The sequence below is a fragment of the Megalobrama amblycephala genome, linkage group LG5 (genome assembly GCF_018812025.1).
Source record: "Megalobrama amblycephala isolate DHTTF-2021 linkage group LG5, ASM1881202v1, whole genome shotgun sequence".
NCBI classification, from domain to species: Eukaryota; Metazoa; Chordata; class Actinopteri; order Cypriniformes; family Xenocyprididae; genus Megalobrama; species Megalobrama amblycephala.
This window is the reverse complement of record NC_063048.1, coordinates 34,974,950-34,995,823: the sequence shown is the minus strand read 5'-3', so window position 1 is coordinate 34,995,823 and position 20,874 is coordinate 34,974,950. Positions and strand designations below refer to the sequence as shown.

Below are 20,874 nucleotides of genomic sequence, written 5' to 3'. Positions count from 1 at the left end.
GGCCACCCAGACTAGACCGAATGCCCTCGATCTAAACTTGAGCAAACATTTGAACTGTAACAGAGCACCTGTGTTGATCAAGACTAGGTGTAATCTCCTTATCTTGTTAAAGACTTTAGAGACTGAGATTTTTGGTACAGTTCTTGTCAGTCACCAAACCACTTAAGGCATTTACCTCAGCTCGTGAACTCACCCGACGTCAATAAGCCCGTGATGAGGATATCTACATCTACATCTGATCACCCAAAGTGGACTCAAACAAAGTAAACAAAGCGTAATTGGTGCGTAAGACTGTTAAACTTTATTGTCGGTAACCTTTAGTATTGAATTAAATAGTATAGGAAAACAGTATAAAGTACATGGAATATGAGTGATTCTGAAGTTAGAGAGGTTTTAATGTAAAGTACAACTGAAGAAATCTCGATTCCGGTTTCGAGAAGGGTGGATAACTGGACTTCAAATCTCCTCCTATTTCTGACCAAGCAGGGAGAGCTGTGGAGAAATGAATGGGTTTAGTCCTAAAAGCTCTGATAGTGCAACATCACATTAACACTTAAACAAAAGTAGGATTACTACTGAATCATTGTTCAGCATACAGTCAGTGTCATATAAGTTCACGGCTACAGGAAGAATTTGGAGAAGCGAGACACGAAACCCTCCCCGTATTTTCGCTCAGAGCAAAGCGGTAAAAGTATATTAAGAAATTGATGTGGAAAAAAAAAACTGGGCAAAATGTTTAAAAAATATTTACAGAGGGAAAAGCACGTTATGACTTGATGTCAACTTTGTTAAGACAAAGTACAACGTAGATTTGCTTCAAGCAGCAAAAAGCATTCCAAGACACTCAAAGCAGTGTTGTTTCCTCCAACTCTGGGATAATCGGTTGGATTTTTGAGCATTGGATCGCGGAGTAGTTGATTTTTCATGGAATTCTGTCCTTGTATGCAAAAATGTGTTGATGAATTTGGACTTTTAACTGAAGTGTGACGCAAATTGGGTGACCTGACATCTTGGATGTTGCATGTAAACGTCCTGTTTTTTATAACATGCACTTCCTATCAGTTTATGCTGTAGGGGAAGTGATCATACCTGTTTTATGAACTGGGCAGCATTGAAAAGCTCACTACAGCCATAAAGAACCCGCTTCCCTTGCTTGGCCTGAAGAAAAGAAGATCATTACACTCATCTTCATAAGCAAACCAAGTTCTTGTAGCACATTTTACATGTCAAAATGGGCACAGCCATACCTTTGTATAGTCAACAAGATTCTGATACTCTATGTAATTGCCTCCGCCAACAACAAAGACGATGGCCTGTGAAATGAAAATCTATCATCAGCTCTGTCATCAGCACTGTACAAATGCTTTGTATTAAATAAAACCCTGCAATATTTCAAGTGGCCCTCCTACAGACGTGAGCTCAGACACTCTGGGCTTCCAACTCACTTTGTCATTAGCAGGGCCTAATCTCCACTAGGAACAGAAGGCTATCTGTAACTTAAATTAACCCTGCCAGGTTATAACACATGGGCACCAAACCATGAAGATACCCTATCAACATCCACATGGTGCAAAATCATGACCATCAGATATCACCATTGTTTTTTATACTCACCTCTTGAAAAGGGTTCTTGTTCCTTGGAATGGAGCTGAGGGAGTTAAACAGTTAGGATTAATTCATCATCACAGGCAGAGAGCGAAAATAGCCAATATTTGTGGAAAAAAACTACAGATCTCCTTATATTCTAAATATTTTCAGTGGAAAGTTCCAGCTCTGGCAAGGATGTGCAGATCCGTTATTTACCTAACTTCAATACTGCCTTATGTATATGTAATAAAGACACAAGCAATTTAGAATTCCTCCATGGATCAAATGCCTTTAACATAATATTTGAATACAGTGGGACCAAGTCAAACACAGAGATGTCTCATTTGAAAATCCAAGGAGCCTAGTCTTCATCTTCAGTGTCCTACCTCTCGCTTCCGCGAAGCATCTTGGGATCGAAGTATCTGTAGTCATCAGTCTCCTACAAAAATCACAACACCTAACATTAGAGATTACAGAGCACGTAAGTAAATTAGGGATGAAATAACACTCAGCGCACCCTCCCCACATCACCATCTCCTAAAAACCACCTCATCTATCTACATTAAATGCTTATCAAGATCTAATGCTTCCCAGCAACCATTCGTCTGAGAACCAGAAGCCTCAAACAGTAAAATGTCCTCCAGTTTGACTAAAAAAGCAAGATTATCATCTCTCTGCTTTGAAGAGTCCCGACACAAATTGAGGAGAACTGTCTCTGAGGCGGGGGCCAATGGCCTCCTACTTCCTCATCCTCTGTATCGGATGGGCCAAGCCTGTCTCTTCCCCCACGGGACCTCAGTCAGCCCGGCCTGGCAGTCCTGGCGCTCTGGTGCATACTTCATTCTGGGAAGAAATACTTTGCCGTCAACTCACTGAAAGAAGAGCCCCATTCCGTTTGAAAATGGTAAAATGCTCTAGATTTTTCTGCTATCAGTTTACCCTAACTGGGTAGCAAAGCTTTGTATTAATAACTGAACATACTATTGCAACCTGGTCGCACAGGCCCATCTGCAAGGACTATCTGACGAGCAGCGGAGGCAGGAGATTCTGAAGTGCTCAGCTGCCCAGCTTCTCCAACAACAGGCGTATTGTGCAGGGCACTGAAATTCCAGTAGCTGAGAAAATGATAATACGGTTATGTTCAATGCAGGTTTATGGGCAGCGAAGGGAAAGCATTTCCAGTCGGTAACGGAATACGGAAATCTGTCCACCCCAGCTTTTAAGACCGAGAAGATCAGAGGGACCCTGAAGGAAATAAGGTCTTTCAGAAGGAAATAAGGTCTTTATGTCAAGGTACGAAAGAGAAGCTAAAAGGCCAGTTACACAAGCAAATGATTTCAAGAGTTTATATGTCAGATAGCTGTCTCCATTACAACATTTTATATTTAAAACACATCGGGATAGTTCTTGGAAGTGTGCTTAGGGAGAATTCAAGATGTCTAAATTGAGAGGAGTCCTATTATGAGGGTGCTGTCAAAGATTTGCCACATCATATCCTTTGTGGTAATTCCACATTTATTAAAAAAAAAAATAATAATTCAGCATTAATCATTCCCCCCACACTGTCCTGGAAGCTAGTTGATTTCAAAGCATCAGGAGACATTTTCAAAGCAGATTTTTCCTTCAAGGAGATCCAACAATAACTTGAAAACCGCCAGTGTGTTCAAATACCTGATGCTTCATATACAGACATTTTGCAGACAATGAGATCCTTAAGTGCATAGCAGAACACAATACAATGAATCGCTGAAATAGTTTCTGTACAGATGCCCCCTACTGCTGTGCACCTGAGGGGTTTGCATCTCTGTTCCACCTCACAAAGGTGAAAAGCCCAAATGCATTGATTCCAAATCCCTTAGCCCTAGAAACTAAATACATCATGCTCTGGGTTTGCTCACTAGAAACTCGCTGCCTCTCTCTCCCTCTCCGCAGGTGTTCCCCTGGTTGAGACAGTCGCATTAACCGTGCAGCTCAGATTGCTTGGATTGAAGTCTCTGCACACTCAAAGAGCCTCTTCAGTGCCCCATCAGAGAAAATTCAGTGTCCCATAGCGCTGCAGTGTCATATGTATTAATCCGCAGTGGGAGGTAAAGCAGTCAACTGTGGTGATACACAATAACAAGTGTGTATACTGACTGGACACAATGGTCTTTAAAGATTTTTGGATTTAGACTTTTAGCTAACAATCGGACAGATGATTAATTACAATAAGCTGATGATTAATTACTACATATTTCATACTAATATAGCAGCAAAACATGTTGAATATTTGTGCTTATGAGGGAGAAGTTAAAACGATGTAGTGAAAAGGGAAAAACAGAGCACTCACCGGGTTTGACTTCATTTCCATCAAATTGTCCAAGATGCGAGTAACCGGCAAGTTCTATATGAGAGAAAAAAAAAAAGAGAGAATAAAAATAAACCCATAAACTCTGGGGGCTCAAGCCCCTGCCCTTTTTCATAATGAATCAAAAGTGCTTCTCTCTACAATTATCTCTACAATAATATTGAGGTCAATAAAATAAAATGCACTTGAATTATAATCAGTATAGCAATGTGTACAAAACAGTAACAAAATGCTCAAAAGTCTGAAAATTCACATTTATTTTTTACATATCTGCTGTCAGAGACATCATTGCCATAATGCGTTGCTAAAGGTTTGCATCTTGCTTCGGAGTTAATTATTATATATGTAATTATTTTACTCACTGTAAAAAACAAAATGCAAGGCATTTAGATTAGTAGTTACACATTCATAACTGTGTCTGAGAACCTTGGACCATATATGGCTCTCTCTCAATGATTATTGAGTCTGTTCAAATAAAAATCCACATTTATCCACAACTTTAAAAAATATTACATGATTTATAAATGTCAGTAACTCAAAGTAAGCTCAAATTTCATTGGACAATGTGAAGTGAAGTAGTAATTTCCCAGTCTTATTCATCATAAATTGGTTGAAAACTATATTAACCACTGTCTGTTTTCAGTTCTTAACAAAGGTGAATAGAAAAGAACACAGTCTGAATGGACAGAAGGATTTGAATTTGTGGATCTGCAGTTTATCTCAAATTCTTAAAAATCAGAAGTGAATTGACTCCAAAGCACTCTGCAAAAGTATGCAGCACCAGAAGTGCATTAATGTAAGTAGTGTTCCATTTATTCTTATTTATGTACTGTATATTAATTTACCATTTGATGAAACTATCATAGTTGGTTAAATTAAGTCCACGTGCCATCTATTGCCCTATTATGTGAAATGTAGGCTATTAAAATGGTGACGTGACATGGCCTGTATATATGAAATGATCATATAGGAATTATAGTAGTGATAGATGCAAAAAAATTTTTTTTACATTTGATCCCCTGTTTCTTAAGAACTTTCTACATGTCCCTGGTAAAAACACACAAGTCCTCAATAATCATAAAATTTAGCTCATGGTAGTCGTTGCAGATATGGATGGCTTGTTAATTCTTTTTTTCTTGTGTGTAAGTGGTAATAAATACTCACATGTTGTTTCAGGACCAGATTTTTCACCCCCTCCATCACAAACTGGGAGCCAGTGTTCATCACCCTCGAGAACAGTCTGAAAAAAAGACAGGTGCATTAAAAACAAATCAGCAAAAGGATTCACATTTTGAGAATTAAATTTGGTGTAGCCTCATACCCCATTGGTTTCACTCCACTGCTCCCGTAATTGGCTGGCGTCGCAGCCATCTTGGTGAAAGCTCTGGAAAATAGGTTATATTAGTTTGCAACACTACTGTTCTCATCTTTCTGCTGAATTTAATGTAGTAACTAGGCAAATGTGACAGCGTGTTATGGTGTGTTTGTTGACAATGGCCAGAACTTACTTCCACTGCTTAATGTAGTTAAGTGGAGATAGGTCACAGCTTGCATCAACCAAGGCTTTCTTGTACTGTTCTAGATCAGCCTAAAAAGAACCAAATGTCTTTTTTCAACACTCGACCCTCAAAGATGAAAACAAAAATACACCATTCAAGAGAAGCTGTTTTTATAGAATGAAGGATGACATATAGCTCACAAGCCATAAGCATCCATCAGGGTGAGGAGAAAATCTCATTCCTGTTAGAGACATAGTTGTCTATACCACATGAGTGAGAGGGCCATTTTCATGTCACCAATCTAATTACAGCCTCAGAAAACAAACAACAAAATGGCTGTTTTTGAAGTTTAACCAAATACTCAGCCAACAATAACCCATGCTGGTTCACAAGGACACAGATGAAAGAATGGATACCAGAAGACATGGAAAAATGGTTAAAACTCTTCTCTTTTGGAAAGTCAAAGCTTTTACAGCCTGCATCGATAAACATAATAGGGAATGTCAGTTAGCATGGGTCAGTGTGCTTTCTCAAGGGTTGAAATGTGGTCACTTGGACATCGTCCATCTCAGCTTGGTCCCACGGTTCCGCCCCCTCATGTCGGAAGTGTACACAAGAACTCAAAACTTTCATTTGTATGGCCGTTTAAGTAACATCCCACAGAAAAAGAGATCTTGCCATTAGCTGAACAATCCTGCTTTATCAAGGTACAAGAGTAATAACACTTGGCTGTGGCATCAAAGGGTGTCAGAGTTCCTCAAATCTGCGCTGCATGTGTCCCAAAGAACAACAAGGCTTTTGAAGACAGCTTCTGAAAGTACAGTTTAAGAACCCGGGCCGAGCTTCATAGGGAATGGACAGAATGTTTTTGGCTCCATGTGTCCCCAAACAATGAAGTCCATGCATTTGCCACTGATTATAATAAATCGCGGTGTTACCGAAAGTGCACATCAGGGTAGCCCACCACAGACATCCTCAAACCTACGTTTGAGGATTATTTATCTAGTACTCTTAAAGGAGTATCCTTGGTTCAGAACAAGTTAAGCTCAGTCGACACTGTTTGTAGCATAATGTTGATACCACAAAAATTAATTTTTACTTGTTCTGATTTTTCTTAAAGAAGAAAAAAAGAAAAGAAAAAAAAAAAAGATACAAAAATCTGGATTGCAGTGATGCACTATGGAAATGAAAGGCCAATCCATAAATATTAAAATACCTATTGTTTCAATAGTACACACACATACTGTAAACAATATTGCATACATAAATTATGACCAAATTGCTTATTAACCTTTTCTGTGTAAAGTTACAGTATATCCAAATTTACACTTTTGTTGTCATGACAACATAATGCTTAAAATGACAAGGACAACTTCACAGCTCAAATAATACACAATTTTAAACAGAAAAATTAATTTAAGTGCTTCCATACAAAAGTAAGCCTCACAAATTGCTTTCGTTGTATGGTATCAATATTTTGCTGTCACTAAACTTAACTTGTACTGAACCCAGATTATTCTTTTAAGGTTGCTATGATCTGTGAAGTTTCTTTCGGGATATAGTTTATTATGATAACTACTTGATCATGACCGTGGTGGTGTGGGGACTTACCTCAGATGGGGGCTGCTGGGAAGTGATGTAGTAGATCAGAAACAGCCTCATCTTATCCTCTGCTGTTCCAGCTACCAATAAGAACAACATTTATACAGTCATTATGCAAATGCTTACAGTTACTTTAAATTCAAGAACTACTAGAGTTTGTAAGGGGTTTTTTGTTCCCTCCAATAGCGAAACATGATTGGTAAATCAAAGATTGTGCTCATCGGAACAATAAAGCATTGTGTATCGCTTGAAAAAATATCTGATCACTATCATTATATTTAGTGGCCATTCCTGTGTACTCATAAGAAAACCCATGAACCAACAGAGGACCCTGTGGAGATCAAGAAACGGTGTCCTCTTGAAACCTCACAATGCTGGCAGGAGAGAAAACAAATCCTGTCCTGTGGTAGCATCACAGAGAGCCTTTAAAGCAGGCCGCTTACCCCTAGGGATGTGATGCATTTCAGTCCGCTAAGATGGAAAAATGACTGGATGAGGGGTGGGACAGGCTCTCATTAGGGGAAGGGGGTATGAGTTACTCATTCAATTAGTTTCGTTTGATCTCTCAGGATGGGGCTGTTCTTGTTAAAACAAAATTTTATGACAGTAAGGCAGTATGCCATGCTTTGAGGGATATAGTGGTGTTTGGATTACGGTCAAGCTCAAAGACCAGCTGAGAAGTCAAGGCTTATTAAAGCAATAAGCCACTTGAGGCCAAGCGTTACAGAGATTTTACCACAATTATGGGGTGTTGTCAGGCAGAATGTGTAGTTTGTCATGGTTGCCAAGCCACATATTAATCAAAGATCTTATTATTGTCATCATCAATATTATTACTATTACCTAGCATTATTATTATTGGTTTGTAGCAACTTGTGCCAATAGCATAAAATTCAACTGATGTGCAGTCACAGATATGCATATTTTACAATGGCTTTGAGCAGGGCTCATCCAATCAGATGTTAGAGAACCGCAAGGTTATTTATTTGCATGACAGTTCACATGGGGAGTTTGTGTTTACATAATATGTACAGTGGGTACGGAAAGTATTCAGACCCCCTTAAATTTTTCACTCTCTGTTATATTGCAGCCATTTGCTAAAATCATTTAAGTTCTTTTTTTTTCCTCATTAATGTACACACAGCACCCCATATTGACAGAAAAACACAGAATTGCTGACATTTTTGCAGATTTATTAAAAAAGAAAAACTGAAATATCACATGGTCCTAAGTATTCAGACCCTTTGCTCAGTATTTAGTAGAAGCACCCTTTTGATCTAATACAGCCATGAGTCTTTTTGGAAAAGATGCAACAAGTTTTTCACACCTGGATTTGGGGATCCTCTGCCATTCCTCCTTGCAGATCCTTTCCAGTTCTGTCAGGTTGGATGGTAAGCGTTGGTGGACAGCCATTTTTAGGTCTCTCCAGAGATGCTCAATTGGGTTTAAGTCAGGGCTCTGGCTGGGCCATTCAAGAACAGTCACAGAGTTGTTGTGAAGCCACTCCTTCGTTATTTTAGCTGTGTGCTTAGGGTCATTGTCTTGTTGGAAGGTAAACCTTCGGCCCAGTCTGAGGTCCTGAGCACTCTGGAGAAGGTTTTCGTCCAGGATATCCCTGTACTTGGTCGCATTCATCTTTCCCTCGATTGCAACCAGTCGTCCTGTCCCTGCAGCTGAAAAACACCCCCACAGCATGATGCTGCCACCACCATGCTTCACTGTTGGGACTGTTTTGGACAGGTGATGAGCAGTGCCTGGTTTTCTCCACACATACCGCTTAGAATTAAGGCCAAAAAGTTCTATCTTGGTCTCATCAGACCAGAGAATCTTATTTCTCACCATCTTAGCAAACTCCATGCAGGCTTTCATGTGTCTTGCACTGATGAGAGGCTTCCGTCGGGCCACTCTGCCATAAAGCCCCGACTGGTGGAGAGCTACAGTGATGGTTGACTTTCTACAACTTTCTCCCATCTTCCGACTCCATCTCTGGAGCTTCTTTACCTCTTTCACCAAGGCTCTTCTCCCCCGATAGCTCAGTTTGGCCGGACGGCCAGCTCTAGGAAGGGTTCTGGTCATCCCAAACGTCTTCCATTTAAGGATTATGGAGGCCACTGTCCTCTTAGGAACCTTAAGTGCAGCAGAAATTTTTTTGTAACCTTGGCCAGATCTATGCCTTGCCACAATTCTGTCTCTGAGCTCTTCAGGCAGTTCCTTTGACCTCATGATTCTCATTTGCTCTGACATGCACTGTGAGCTGTAAGGTCTTATATAGACAGGTGTGTGGCTTTCCTCATCAAGTCCAATCAGTATAATCAAACACAGCTGGACTCAAATGAAGGTGTAGAACCATCTCAAGGATGATCAGAAGAAATGGACAGCACCTGAGTTAAATATATGAGTGTCACAGCAAAGGGTCTGAATACTTAGGACCATGTGATATTTCAGTTTTTCTTTTTTAATAAATCTGCAAAAATGTCAACAATTCTGTGTTTTTCTGTCAATATGGGGTGCTATGTGTACATTAATGAGAAAAAAAAATGAACTTAAATGATTTTAGCAAATGGCTGCAATATAACAAAGAGTGAAAAATTTAAGGGGGTCTGAATACTTTCCGTACTCACTGTATGCGTGTATTGTGAATATTTATTATAAATATACACACATACATGTATATATTTAAGAAATATTTACATGTATATAATTATAAATAAATATATTTCATATATAAATATATTTTTGTTAAATATATATGTGTGTGTATTTATAAATACATAATAAAAATATACAGTACATATACATATTATGTAAACACAAACGTGTATTTTGAATGCAATTAATCGTGACTAAATGTTTGACCACTAAGGTTGGGGACAGGTTTGGTGGTATGGGTAGGTTTAAGGTTTAGGGTAAGGGAAGGGTCAACAGTGTGATTATAGATGTCATTACAGAAATTAATTACAGATGTAATTACATGCAGGTATTTTTAAATATAAGTACAACATAAAACATGCGCATACACAATTGTGAATTGTATTTGATTAGTTTAAATGATACTACATAGTAGTTAAAAACGCCTAATATAAAGGGGGACCAAAATTATTATTACAAAAATAAAAATTATTGGAAAAAAAATAAATAAATATATTATATATATATATATATATATATATATATATATATATATATATATATATATATATATATATATATATATATATAAATAAATATATATGTATGTGTGTATGTATGTATGAATGATCAAAACCATCCAACCAAAATGCAACTATAAAGCTTCTCTTGTTGATAACAGCCGGTTTAGAAGCAGTCATTACAAGTTTGGGAATATGCATGTTGCCTTCCCAATTGCATGTTAATAAATGATCATAGATGAGTTCATGTGGAGCAGCATTTACTGCCAACCAAGTCGCTCTGAGACACTAAAAACACTGAATCACGAGCTCCTCAAGTGTAAAAGAGCACAGTGCTACACTACAATCTGAAACACCCAGCGCATATGTTTAATTACATCACAGCCTTTGCGATTTGATAAGTAATATTGCCATTTCAGTTTTATTTTGATAAATTGTGCAGCCCTACAATAATCTTTACCAGCACGATAATACGCAGTGCAGAAAAGATCTAAAAAAATACTTACATGGCCAATTTGAACAAGATTAAAATATCAGACAAGCTTTGATAATTCTTTCATTACCCCACCTCCCCGCATGAAACTAATCCAGTCCAAATAGGGCTTAAGGTTCATTATCACAGATCTGAGATGGAACTGATGAGACTATTAACCTTGAATGTTTATCACAAGCAAGACTCACCATCAGGATCACTGATAATGTCCAGCAGGGATTTATCGAGCGTGGACTTGCTCATAAGCTTCTCCTCGTACTCGAAGTACACATCAAGCTTACGGCTCTAAAGACAGACAGGCAAATTTAGAAGAAAAATATGCAACTCTACCTCACAGAAATAACATAATGTGCTGAGAAAATGTAACCTAAGAGATGAAAAACATTTTTCTCATTGAGCACTGACCTTGATGTGGTCCAAAACCGCTGTGGCAACATTGGTGTGGAGGTCAATCAGTCTCTTTTTTTCCAGGAGCTCAGGAAGAGAACTGTTTAGAGAGAGAAGAGCACGCTGTTATCCTACTCTATACGCGTAGGGTCAGGCAGGGGTACAGCGGTAGGCCCTTAGTGAGTGCAATGACTAATACATATGTATAACAGCTCTTGTGAAATATGAGACAAGTTCTGAATGTAATTAGATTATATTAGGGTATATTTCATATACATCCACTGAATAAAAACTGAAATATTTAAATATGTAAACTTTGTGAATTTATGAAAAAGTCAAAATAAAAATAGAATAACAGTTTTAAAAAGTGATTTTTCACCATTATTTGCAACAGGATCTGTATTTTCATGGGTTTAATAAAAGATTTTCGTTATAAGAGACAATAAAAACAAAGTTGTGCATGAAAACCACTCCTCTCCTGGTAAAAAATTAACTTGATTTTCAAAAGTCAACAAATTTGTGCTCGCTGAATGTAACATTTTTGACAAGCCAAACATGTCAGTCTCTGAGTAACAGGTAATTTATTTATGCCACGAAATAAACTTCATTCCGTATAACAAACTATGCAAAAAGCATTTTGAATGTCTCCAGCATGTTTTATAATTAGTTCACATCTTACGCACATTATCACACGCGTCAAAAAATTAGGCTGGCTGTCGGATGGAATAATAGATCTAAAAACATTGACATAACACAATCATGGGCATCAGTCACTTCCCTGAAAACTTGCTGGCTAAGAAATAAACAATTATTACCTTACGATCCATCGGTTTTCAAATCCATAGAATTTGAATATCACATAACATCATAACATCATAACATCAATGTCTGTCAAAAAAAATAGCGTGCATAACACACGTGGTATTTACGAGAAGCAGAGGTACAGTGAGTACATGAATATCGGATGTTTTGAATGCGTCATCAAAAAGAAGGAGAAAACGGCGGTCTGTCAGAGACGTTAACATGCAAAATACATTAACATGCATTATAAAATGTAGTTCGATTGGCTGTGGAGGTGAAGTCAACAACTCCCATGATTCCACACTCATTCACGATGTAATCAAGCTACTCCTTTGTTATTGTTTAGAATAAGCAACTTCTATCAGAGAAAGTTACATACTCTGCCTTTAATAATTAACATTCAATACATCATACTGGTCCTTTATGCAAAAATACACAATTACTAGTATGAAGAACTTCTTACCTGACGGCTGAGGTAAGTTTGGCAGTGTTATCTGACAACATACTAATGGCTCCATCATCCTCCCCTTCTAAGCCCTTTGAAGAAAATCATTTATCTGTGTTAACCATCAGGCAACAATTCCTTCATATATAATTTATCATCAGCCTTATCAACCTACCATGATGCTCTTGAGGCGTTTAACCTCATCCTCTTGGGCTCGATATGTATCCAGTTCCTCCTGCACGGCTTCTGCAACCTCAGGGAATGGACTGAAATAGTCCATTAGAGAAATAGAGAAATCAATTAAATGCTTTTCTGCAGAGGAGGCTAAAAACAAGTGTCATTAAGCTGTTAATAAATCTGTTGGATACAGTTCTGAAAGCAGGAATGAAACTAAAACAGTTTTCAAAACATCGAACTGATGCAATTTTGCAAAAATGAACAACATTGGCAAATGTTCTTAAATATTAACGAATACTGTGACATCTGACAAACCAGTTAAGTGAATTATGAAAACTAGGGATGCTTTCCTATCAAACATTTACACGTTTGTCAGTACAGTTGGTTTATTAAATGTCCTTAAAGGGATAGTCCACCCAAGAAAATTTACCCTCATGTCCTTCCAAACCTGTATGACTTTCTTTCTACGTGGAAGACGCAAAATAAGATATTTTGAAGAATGTTGGTAACCAAACCATTTTGGTGCCCACTGACTTCCAAAAAAAGAATAAATAAAGTCATACAAGTTTGGAATGTCATGAGGGTGAGTAAATGATGACACAATTTTAATTTTTGGGTGAATCAAAACCGGGACAGAATAAGGTCTCTGGAAACTTATTAGCAAAATGTAGAAAAGAAAAAGTAAAATGCACTTCCATCACACACAGTCATCAATTCAAAAATACAATTTAAAAAACAATTGAAAACATTTGTTAATGATCAATAATAACCTTAATTTGGATACATGATTTTTATCAACGGTAGATATTTACCTTCCTTTGTGTTTTTGCCAAAATTTGTCAGCAGCAGTGAGATCATAGCTCTTCTTGTTTTTCTTTTTGGGTCGTGCTCCTGCTGGGCTGGCCTCTGACCCTTGAGACTCCTCCACACTCACGCGGTTCAGATGGAAGTCCTGAGGCCAGTTACATAAACTTAGTCACTATATTAAGACTGTGTCTTAAGAACTAGTTTGACCAAATTGCAGTTAACCAAGAGGTAATCAATGCAATTTTTTCAATTCAAATTACACCAATCTACCTTTTTATGTAACGGACTTTAAAAAATTAGGACCACTCTTCATGAAAAACATTAGTGTCTTAACTTTTAAGACTAGTCTAAGTGGTTTATGCAACCGGCCCCAGATATAAGGCATGTGTTAGTTAGGCAAGGTAACAGAACTGAATAAAAACATAATAAAGGACATAAGATAACATATATGCCAGCTTTTACTCTGAATAAAAAATATATAGAATAAAATCCCACAAGAGTACTGCTGCCATACAGGGAATTGAGAAAAAACATTTTTGAGGCGAGAGAAAAAAAAAAAAACCCAAATGATTAGTGATCACTGGCACAAAAAGCAACCCAGCATGGACATTCCACATTTCATGAAACCCCTTTGTCATCCATATGATAACTGCAATAACTTCATCTTTCCATATGCCGCAACTTGGAACTATTTGCAGTTTCCATTTAGGGAAAAAAAAATACATTAACGCTAGTAGAAAAGGGAGTATTAATTATGGGTCATGTAAGGTTATTTTAGGTTTTGCTCACCAGCACATCATGAATGAGAGCCTGATACGTCCATGTGTGGTGGAGAGGAGTTGCTAGATCCAGGTTACGATCAGCAAGAACAAACAGCGGCCTCTGGAAGCTGTGGGAGAGGTGGAGGGAAAGATGGGAGATTTTTTATGGGCCAATACTAAAACATGTCTCTAGAGTCTACATCTTTATTAAGATGTCCTAGTGTAGTAGAGTCTGTCAGTCTATTCATCCATCCGTCTGTCTGTCTGTCTATCTGTCTGTCTATCTATCTATCTGTCAGTCTATCTATCTATATCTATCTGTCTGTCTGTCTATCTGTCTATCTGTCTGTCTATCTATCTATCTATCTATCTATCTATCTATCTATCTATCTATCTATCTATCTGTCTGTCTGTCAGTCTATCTGTCTGTCCATCTATGTCTGTCTGTCTGTCTGTCTGTCAGAGATAGACTGACAGACAGACAGACAGACAAAGACATATAGATAGAGACAGACAGACAGACAGACAGACATATAGATAGACAGACAGACAGATAGACTGTCTATCTATCTGTCTGTGTCTGTCTATCTATCTATCTGTCTGTTTATATGTCTATATATCTGTCTGTCTGTTCAGACATCCGTCCGTCCATCCGTCCGTCCATCCATCGTATGGGGGTGCTTTTGCTCCACCTGAACTGGCCAGAGCCCATGGTGTCTCCGGTGAACAGGCTGTTACGAGCGTCTCGCAGATTCTCTCTCAGTTTCTTGTCAAGTTTCTGTTATGAAAAAGTGTTAAAGCAACATTACTAATATTTCCAGTAGAAATTAGTTGTACAATATGTATAAAATAAATTAATCCAATAACCTGAGCGACAGATGTTAATTTTGTCTCATATTACAGTGAGACATTCTTTCGCTGAAACTAATAATCTAAAAGCTCAGCACTCTAGTGAAAGCGAGCCAAGGTTGGACTGAATCCCACATACGGAACAAAGAAGAATTCTGTACCATCCCGTGAAACTGAATTAAGCGACTGTATCAGTTTACATGCTGTGCACATAGAGTATAAAATGTACAAATGCACTTCAACAAAGAGATTACGTTGGGGTTTGAAGTGGTCATTTAACCACAGACATTTCTTTTACACTCTATTTCTGAATTCATAAACCTCTCTTTACCGAGCAGGAGAAGACAAAGGTGTCTCAGACTGCTCATAAAGCAAGTATAAGAGGAACATTAAAAAATAGAGCAGTGGGTCTCTTACCACGGCTACCATTTCGGCAGCATTCCCTCTTGGACATCGGATTATTGGGACAGCACCTATGATAACAGGAAAGCTCACTGTACTGCCAATAGGAGGGTGCATCAAATATCTGCTCACAGGCTCCCAAGACACACAAAATCACATTTCAAAAACAACAATACAGGCTTGATAAATGCTCTCAATTTGAATTGTGAAGTTTCTGCCATATGCAATTCTAGTATTCAAGTCGTATGTAAATAGACCTAAATGACATATTCAATGTATATCTAAAAGTTTTTGTCCTTTGAGCAATATACAGAACAATATTGAGAAGGTTCTGCCACCCAGTGGCACCCATGACAGTTGAGAGTAATGAGACTAATGGCTGTAATGTGAGAATTATTATAAAAACTGCTCTTTAATTATGATTAAATATCAGTTCTTTGTAAAGTACTTCATGTACCATGAAAGAACGTTGGTTTATTAGAGTTCAGATGGATTATAAAGCACTGAACATCCCCATATGAGGAAAGGATTGTGTTTTAGCACGAGATCTAGGGAGCAAGAAAAACTTGAGTTTTTTTCCATTTCTTTGCTAAAGCATCTTTATAGGTGAAATGTGTCATTTTTTGGACGTTAAAATATTTTGTCTTATGCCAGCTTAATATGTAGACAACTATAAGTAAGCCATTTGTTGTCTGATTCCCCTCAAGACTGTAAACAACACTGACTCTGTCGAGCTATAAATGCATTCGCTCCGTTCACATTAGTTAGCGGTGGAAATGCATTTTTGTTTGGCCAAACAATGGCAGACACATGGAGTGATTGGGAATCCTGCATGGAATCATTAATCATTATTTTATGCAAACATTATATTTTAATCATATATTATATTTTCATTTGGTGCTGATAGTGGCACAGAAATCTTAAAAAAAAAAAAAAAAAAAAAAAAAAGCTTCTAACTCATAAGGCATTATTTACAGTGCAAAAGTTTAGGGTCAAGTAAGATTTATTTAATTAAGAAATGAATACTTTTATTCAGCAAGGATGCATTAAATTGATCAAAAGTGACCGTTAATACATATATAATGTAACAAAAGATTTCTGTTTCAAATAAATGCTGTTCTTTAAATTTCATATTTATCAAATAACTGTTTTCAACACTGATATTAATAAGAAATGTTCCTTGAGCAGCAAATCAGCATATTGGAATTATTTCTGAAGGATCATGTGACACAGAAGAGACTGGAGAAAATTCGGCTTTGTATTAAATCACAGTATTACATTAAATTTTGAAATGCATTAAAATAGAAAACTTGTAAAATTGTTAAATTGTAATAATATTTAACAATATTACTGTTTTTCTGTATTTTTGATCAAATAAATGCAACCTTTGTGAGCAGAAGAGACTTCTTTCAAAAACATTTTAAAAATATTACTGACCCCAAACATTTGAATGGCAGTATATATGCATGAAAGAATAAAAATTCTGTCATTATTTACCAAGAGTGACAAAGAAGCAGAAGAGACTGTCCACTATTGTGTCCATTATGCCCTCCATGTCTGTGTCCATGATATCTGGTTTATTGATTGCTGAGGGGACAGAAAGAGGCACTATTAATAACTTCATTCAAATTACAAATTGAATGTATAAACAAAGTCAATATTTCAAATGAGTCTAGCAGCTTACCATGATAGGAAATGTGTTCTTTGTTTTGATTGCAGAGAATGAACATATCATCTTCAAGTGTGATGAAGTTCAAATATTGATCAAATACCTGAGTAGGGACAGAACAGTCTAATATTGTCTAACTGCATAATAAAAATGAGCAGTATGTTATTTGCCCTTCTTTAGGAATTCGAGAAGCTCTAGCAGGAATTAAAAGCTCTAGCAAACTAAATTGAATTTCTAACTAACATTCACAATGAATAAATGTGTTTAACTTACTTTGGTCACTTGGTTAACTGCATTAGCTGCTAGAGCAGCACTTGCTATGTCCTCCAACTTGCTTCTGGAGATTGCGGAGATGAAGTTCAAATAGTAGGACTCATATAGTTGGTTTCGGAGGTCCTGTGAAGGTGAAAATAACTATTATGTTTGCAATAGTGTGATTTTCACAAACTGTCCTGGAATGGGACTAACAAAAAGACTATTTCAGTTGTTTATTGAACATATTTACTTGACATATCCTATCGACGTTCTCCTCTGTGGGCATTACAAAGTAAACAGCAGGAACATCTGGAATGGGGTCGCGATCTGAGTGCAATAAGCTAAAGGAAACAAACAAAATGTAAACAATCATTCGAATCAATCTAAATAAAACACTGATTAAAAAAATCTTAGAGGTCCTCACAGGTGCAGAGTGATGCCCATGTCTCGTAACTCTTTCACAGACAGCAGAGGAGATATGATGTCTTGGCCAAAGCGATCGTATATAAGAACCTAACATAATTGCAAAGGGTGAATGCGCATGCCAATTATAACTATAAATGTGTCACTGAGCCATGTTTAGGTGGATGAGGAAACCCCTGGGTTTACACTTACCTTCCATACCGGCTCAGCTGTTGTGTTTTTCAGGGGTGGTGCATTAAAGTTAAGCATTCGCTTCAAAGCAGCTGAGGACAGAAACATCATTGAAATATATGAATATTTGAAATCACTTCTATCCCTACAAATCACAATCAGTGAATTTACTTGTTTGTAATTTAAAGGACTCTCTGCATTAAAAAATGTAATAAATACCTAGATGCTTTGACAGAATTATACCAGAAACACGTAATTTTTCAGAATTATGTATTTAATGCAATGTCCACACGCTTTCCATTGCTAAACAACCAATAATCTACTGCATATTCATAGAGACGAATAACATTTTGCATAGAAACGTTAGCAGCTGCACAGCGACTGTCAATATCCATAAATGACAATGTCAACCATAAAAATAATAACCTCAGCACAAAAACAGTACCCATGTAACATATTAACCATGACTATACTGTACCACAAAATGTTAAGCTTAATAGTTTTCGCTAAGTGAATTTAGCTAGCTTGTCAAATCAAATCATGAGTTCCTTGTGACAGGTATAAGGAATAGTATTAGCCGTAGGTTTCATAAACGAGCTGGTTGACTGTACGTAGTCATTAAAGCACAAGTGCTTGTTTAACTAGTTTAATTGTCCATTCATCTGATGTTAACCAGCTGCTAGATGAACAACACTGTTAGCATCCATAGCTACACTGACAGGACTGTAAAATTTCAGCTGTTATGTATTGGGTACTATATTATGTATTTTAAATAAATAAGATTTACAAAAAACATTAATAGCAATAATATCAACAGTACTGAGTGTTTCGGTATAAATTCAAACTTATGAACAGACCTGTCTGTTTTTCCCGGACGGAGGCCGCCATCTTTACTGTTTATGCAGTGACGACTGCGAGGGTGACGTGGCAACCGGCGAACCGCTGTCTGTGTGCAAGAACGCGCACGCTGACAGATGATCAATGGCGCAAGCTATCAGGAATATGCATTTTTGGAACATGCATATTTTGAAGTTTGATATCTTAAAAGACATTGTTCATTAAAAATATTTCATCCTCAATTATTTAATAAAGACAATGTGGAAAACACCGAGGGTAACATAAGTAAAAAAAAGTTTAATAAGTTATGATATAGAGCTGGCAAGCTATCATGCACTTTCAAACTACCTCTGGAGAAATGAAGCACTATTCCAGTCCAAACGCATACCTATTAATTTTGTATGATTCTAATATGGCTCTCTGGTACAAACAGTGAGATCAACTCTCTACTGATTGATATGTAGGGGGGCTCGTGCCTATTGTGTGGCAAAAAAAACTTCCAATTGCACCATCTTGTGGCTACCAGGAAATTACAACAATCTGGCTTTGGTCAACTGTTTTTGTATGAGAAAAAAAAAAAACTGCTAAATAACCATGCTGCTCAGCAGAACACAAAACATTTAACTACTTAAGAGTATAAACTTTGGTAATGCTATAAGCTAAAACCAGTGCACTTCTGAAGTGTGTGGCTGGTAAAGTCAGCTGCTACACCATTATAATGAGCAAAACATTTACATGCACTTGATCAGCTTTCCAGAACTCCCTAAGCCTACATTTACAAAAACATATATATATTTTTGAAAACACACAAAGAACAGATGATCTTATCACTTATATGATTCTGTAGAATGTATTGATTTGTAGTTCATGCCCCAATAGTGTTCAACGGCTCAAAGCAAAGCTGTCAAATGGTCTCTTCTCTGTTGAGGGATTCCAATGTACTGCTACATAACTGTGAAGAGTTAGCAACACCTTGGTTTATCAGACTACAAATAAAATGAGGAGCAACCTATGATCAATTAATGCTAAAGTAAGTTAGGTTAAAAAATACCATTTATAAAAATACTCATTAACCCCAATAAATAGACTTTTAGCACCATTGTAAATCATTAGGTAAATGTATACCGTGAATCTACTGAAACATCCAGTTTAAATGTCCTGCATAACTGAGTATTGACACACGGTGTAATCCAAGTGTTTCTTGAAGAGCTCATAAGAGGGTAGTATAGGCAGAATGAGATGATTAGCATCACAGTTGCTCTGAGGAAAGGCACATGAGGGGTCTGGTGAGCTGAAGAATGAAATAGACGGGGTGGGTTTGAATCCAATAGACGGAACCAAATCTGTAGCAGTGGCGAACGTTAGGATGTCCTCAAGTGACGCTGCGCACCGACCCTCTGGAAAAAAAAGGGGAAGAGTTAAGATCACGCAAATAACAGCTTGTTTTCTAACACATCTTGTAATGTTGACATGTGAAGCTCTGTAAAGCTGCTTTGAAACGATATGTATTGTGAAAAGAGCTATACAAATCTATACAAATAAATGTGAATTGAATTGAATGTGAATCTAAGGCCCCGTTTACAGAAGTGCGTTTTCATTTTAAAAACGCATACGTTTTGCTACGGCTAAGCATGTTGTTTATACTACTCTGGCGTTTTCACCCCTCGTGTACGCGCATGCTCAGTGTGCATGAATGGTCATGTGACATGCGTTTTCAGTCATGTAGTGTAGAGGTAGATCGTTTCCAAAAACACCAGTGTAGACGAGGATTGGTTTCATTTTAAAATGCCATTTTAAAACGAAAACGGAATGGTTAATGTCATATTCTATTATCATAAATTTTACGATTTGCATAAGAATCTAAATTCAAAGCAGCTGAGGACAGAAACACAAAATACAAATTTTGTAGCGAACATACCGTCACACTCATGCAGATACCGTTTCCAATAGTTTATTGTTTTGTTTTCTTCTGCTTGTTGCTCCTTTTCCTCTGAAAACCGGGGAGTAAAGAGCTCCATGATAGATTCAGCCGTTAGCCTCTCCAAAGGCCCACAGAAGACTGAAAAGAAAGCTTCTGTGCACATCTGAACCTGCTCAAACAGTCCTAGTGTCCTCAAACCTTCACGAAATCTGAGAAAGGTAATGGAAACAAGCAAATAAATGAGCATTTATTTACAGTGTGGAAAAATTAAGTATCATAAAATATGTATATA

At 37.3% G+C, this 20,874-nt stretch overlaps 2 protein-coding genes across 6 annotated transcripts in view; both read right to left on the bottom strand.

Moving 5' to 3' along the window:
• Window positions 1-278: 278 nt before the first annotated feature.
• scfd1 (sec1 family domain containing 1) lies at window positions 279-18,854 on the bottom strand. Of its 4 annotated transcripts, XR_007185046.1 has the most exons (27): window positions 18,682-18,854; window positions 17,846-17,916; window positions 17,655-17,743; window positions 17,481-17,571; window positions 17,249-17,371; window positions 16,991-17,078; window positions 16,804-16,893; window positions 15,322-15,377; window positions 14,748-14,833; window positions 14,084-14,183; window positions 13,300-13,439; window positions 12,486-12,576; window positions 12,329-12,402; window positions 11,083-11,164; window positions 10,866-10,962; window positions 7,045-7,115; window positions 5,443-5,522; window positions 5,256-5,318; window positions 5,099-5,174; window positions 3,917-3,970; window positions 2,569-2,702; window positions 2,330-2,430; window positions 1,974-2,026; window positions 1,615-1,648; window positions 1,248-1,313; window positions 1,090-1,158; window positions 279-492 (listed from the first exon to the last, which is right to left on the bottom strand). XR_007185046.1 is itself a non-coding variant. In XM_048192011.1 (25 exons), the coding sequence occupies exons 1-25, from the start codon at window positions 18,710-18,712 to the stop codon at window positions 469-471; spliced, it is 1,899 nt and encodes a 632-aa protein (XP_048047968.1). In that variant the 5' UTR covers window positions 18,713-18,854; the 3' UTR covers window positions 279-468. The 4 variants fall into 4 exon arrangements, 1 of the variants encoding a protein (XP_048047968.1); XR_007185047.1 differs by lacking the exons at window positions 2,330-2,430; window positions 2,569-2,702 and adding an exon at window positions 3,486-3,687; XM_048192011.1 differs by lacking the exons at window positions 2,330-2,430; window positions 2,569-2,702.
• Window positions 18,855-18,938: 84 nt separating this feature from the next.
• g2e3 (G2/M-phase specific E3 ubiquitin protein ligase) overlaps window positions 18,939-20,874 on the bottom strand; it is a 29,568-nt gene continuing 27,632 nt past the window's right edge. For both annotated transcript variants that reach the window (XM_048192010.1, XM_048192009.1), the window contains 2 exons: window positions 20,580-20,791; window positions 18,939-20,058 (listed from right to left, as the gene is read on the bottom strand). In XM_048192010.1, coding sequence (XP_048047967.1) covers window positions 19,811-20,058; window positions 20,580-20,791 — 460 coding nt within the window. In that variant the 3' untranslated portion in view covers window positions 18,939-19,810. The remainder of the gene's footprint in view (window positions 20,059-20,579; window positions 20,792-20,874) is intronic.

What these genes read in the sequence shown, in the direction of transcription:
- scfd1 (XM_048192011.1), bottom strand. Translation starts at nt 18,712, where the DNA reads ATGGCGGCCTCCGTCCGGGAAAAACAGACAG. An exon ending in CTCTCATTCATGATGTGCTG is followed by an intron (nt 13,440 to 14,083) that starts GTGAGCAAAACC and finishes AACTGGCCTCAG; the next exon opens with GACTTCCATCTGAACCGCGT. An exon ending in CCCAGCAGCCCCCATCTGAG is followed by an intron (nt 5,523 to 7,044) that starts GTAAGTCCCCAC and finishes GGTTCTTTTTAG; the next exon opens with GCTGATCTAGAACAGTACAA.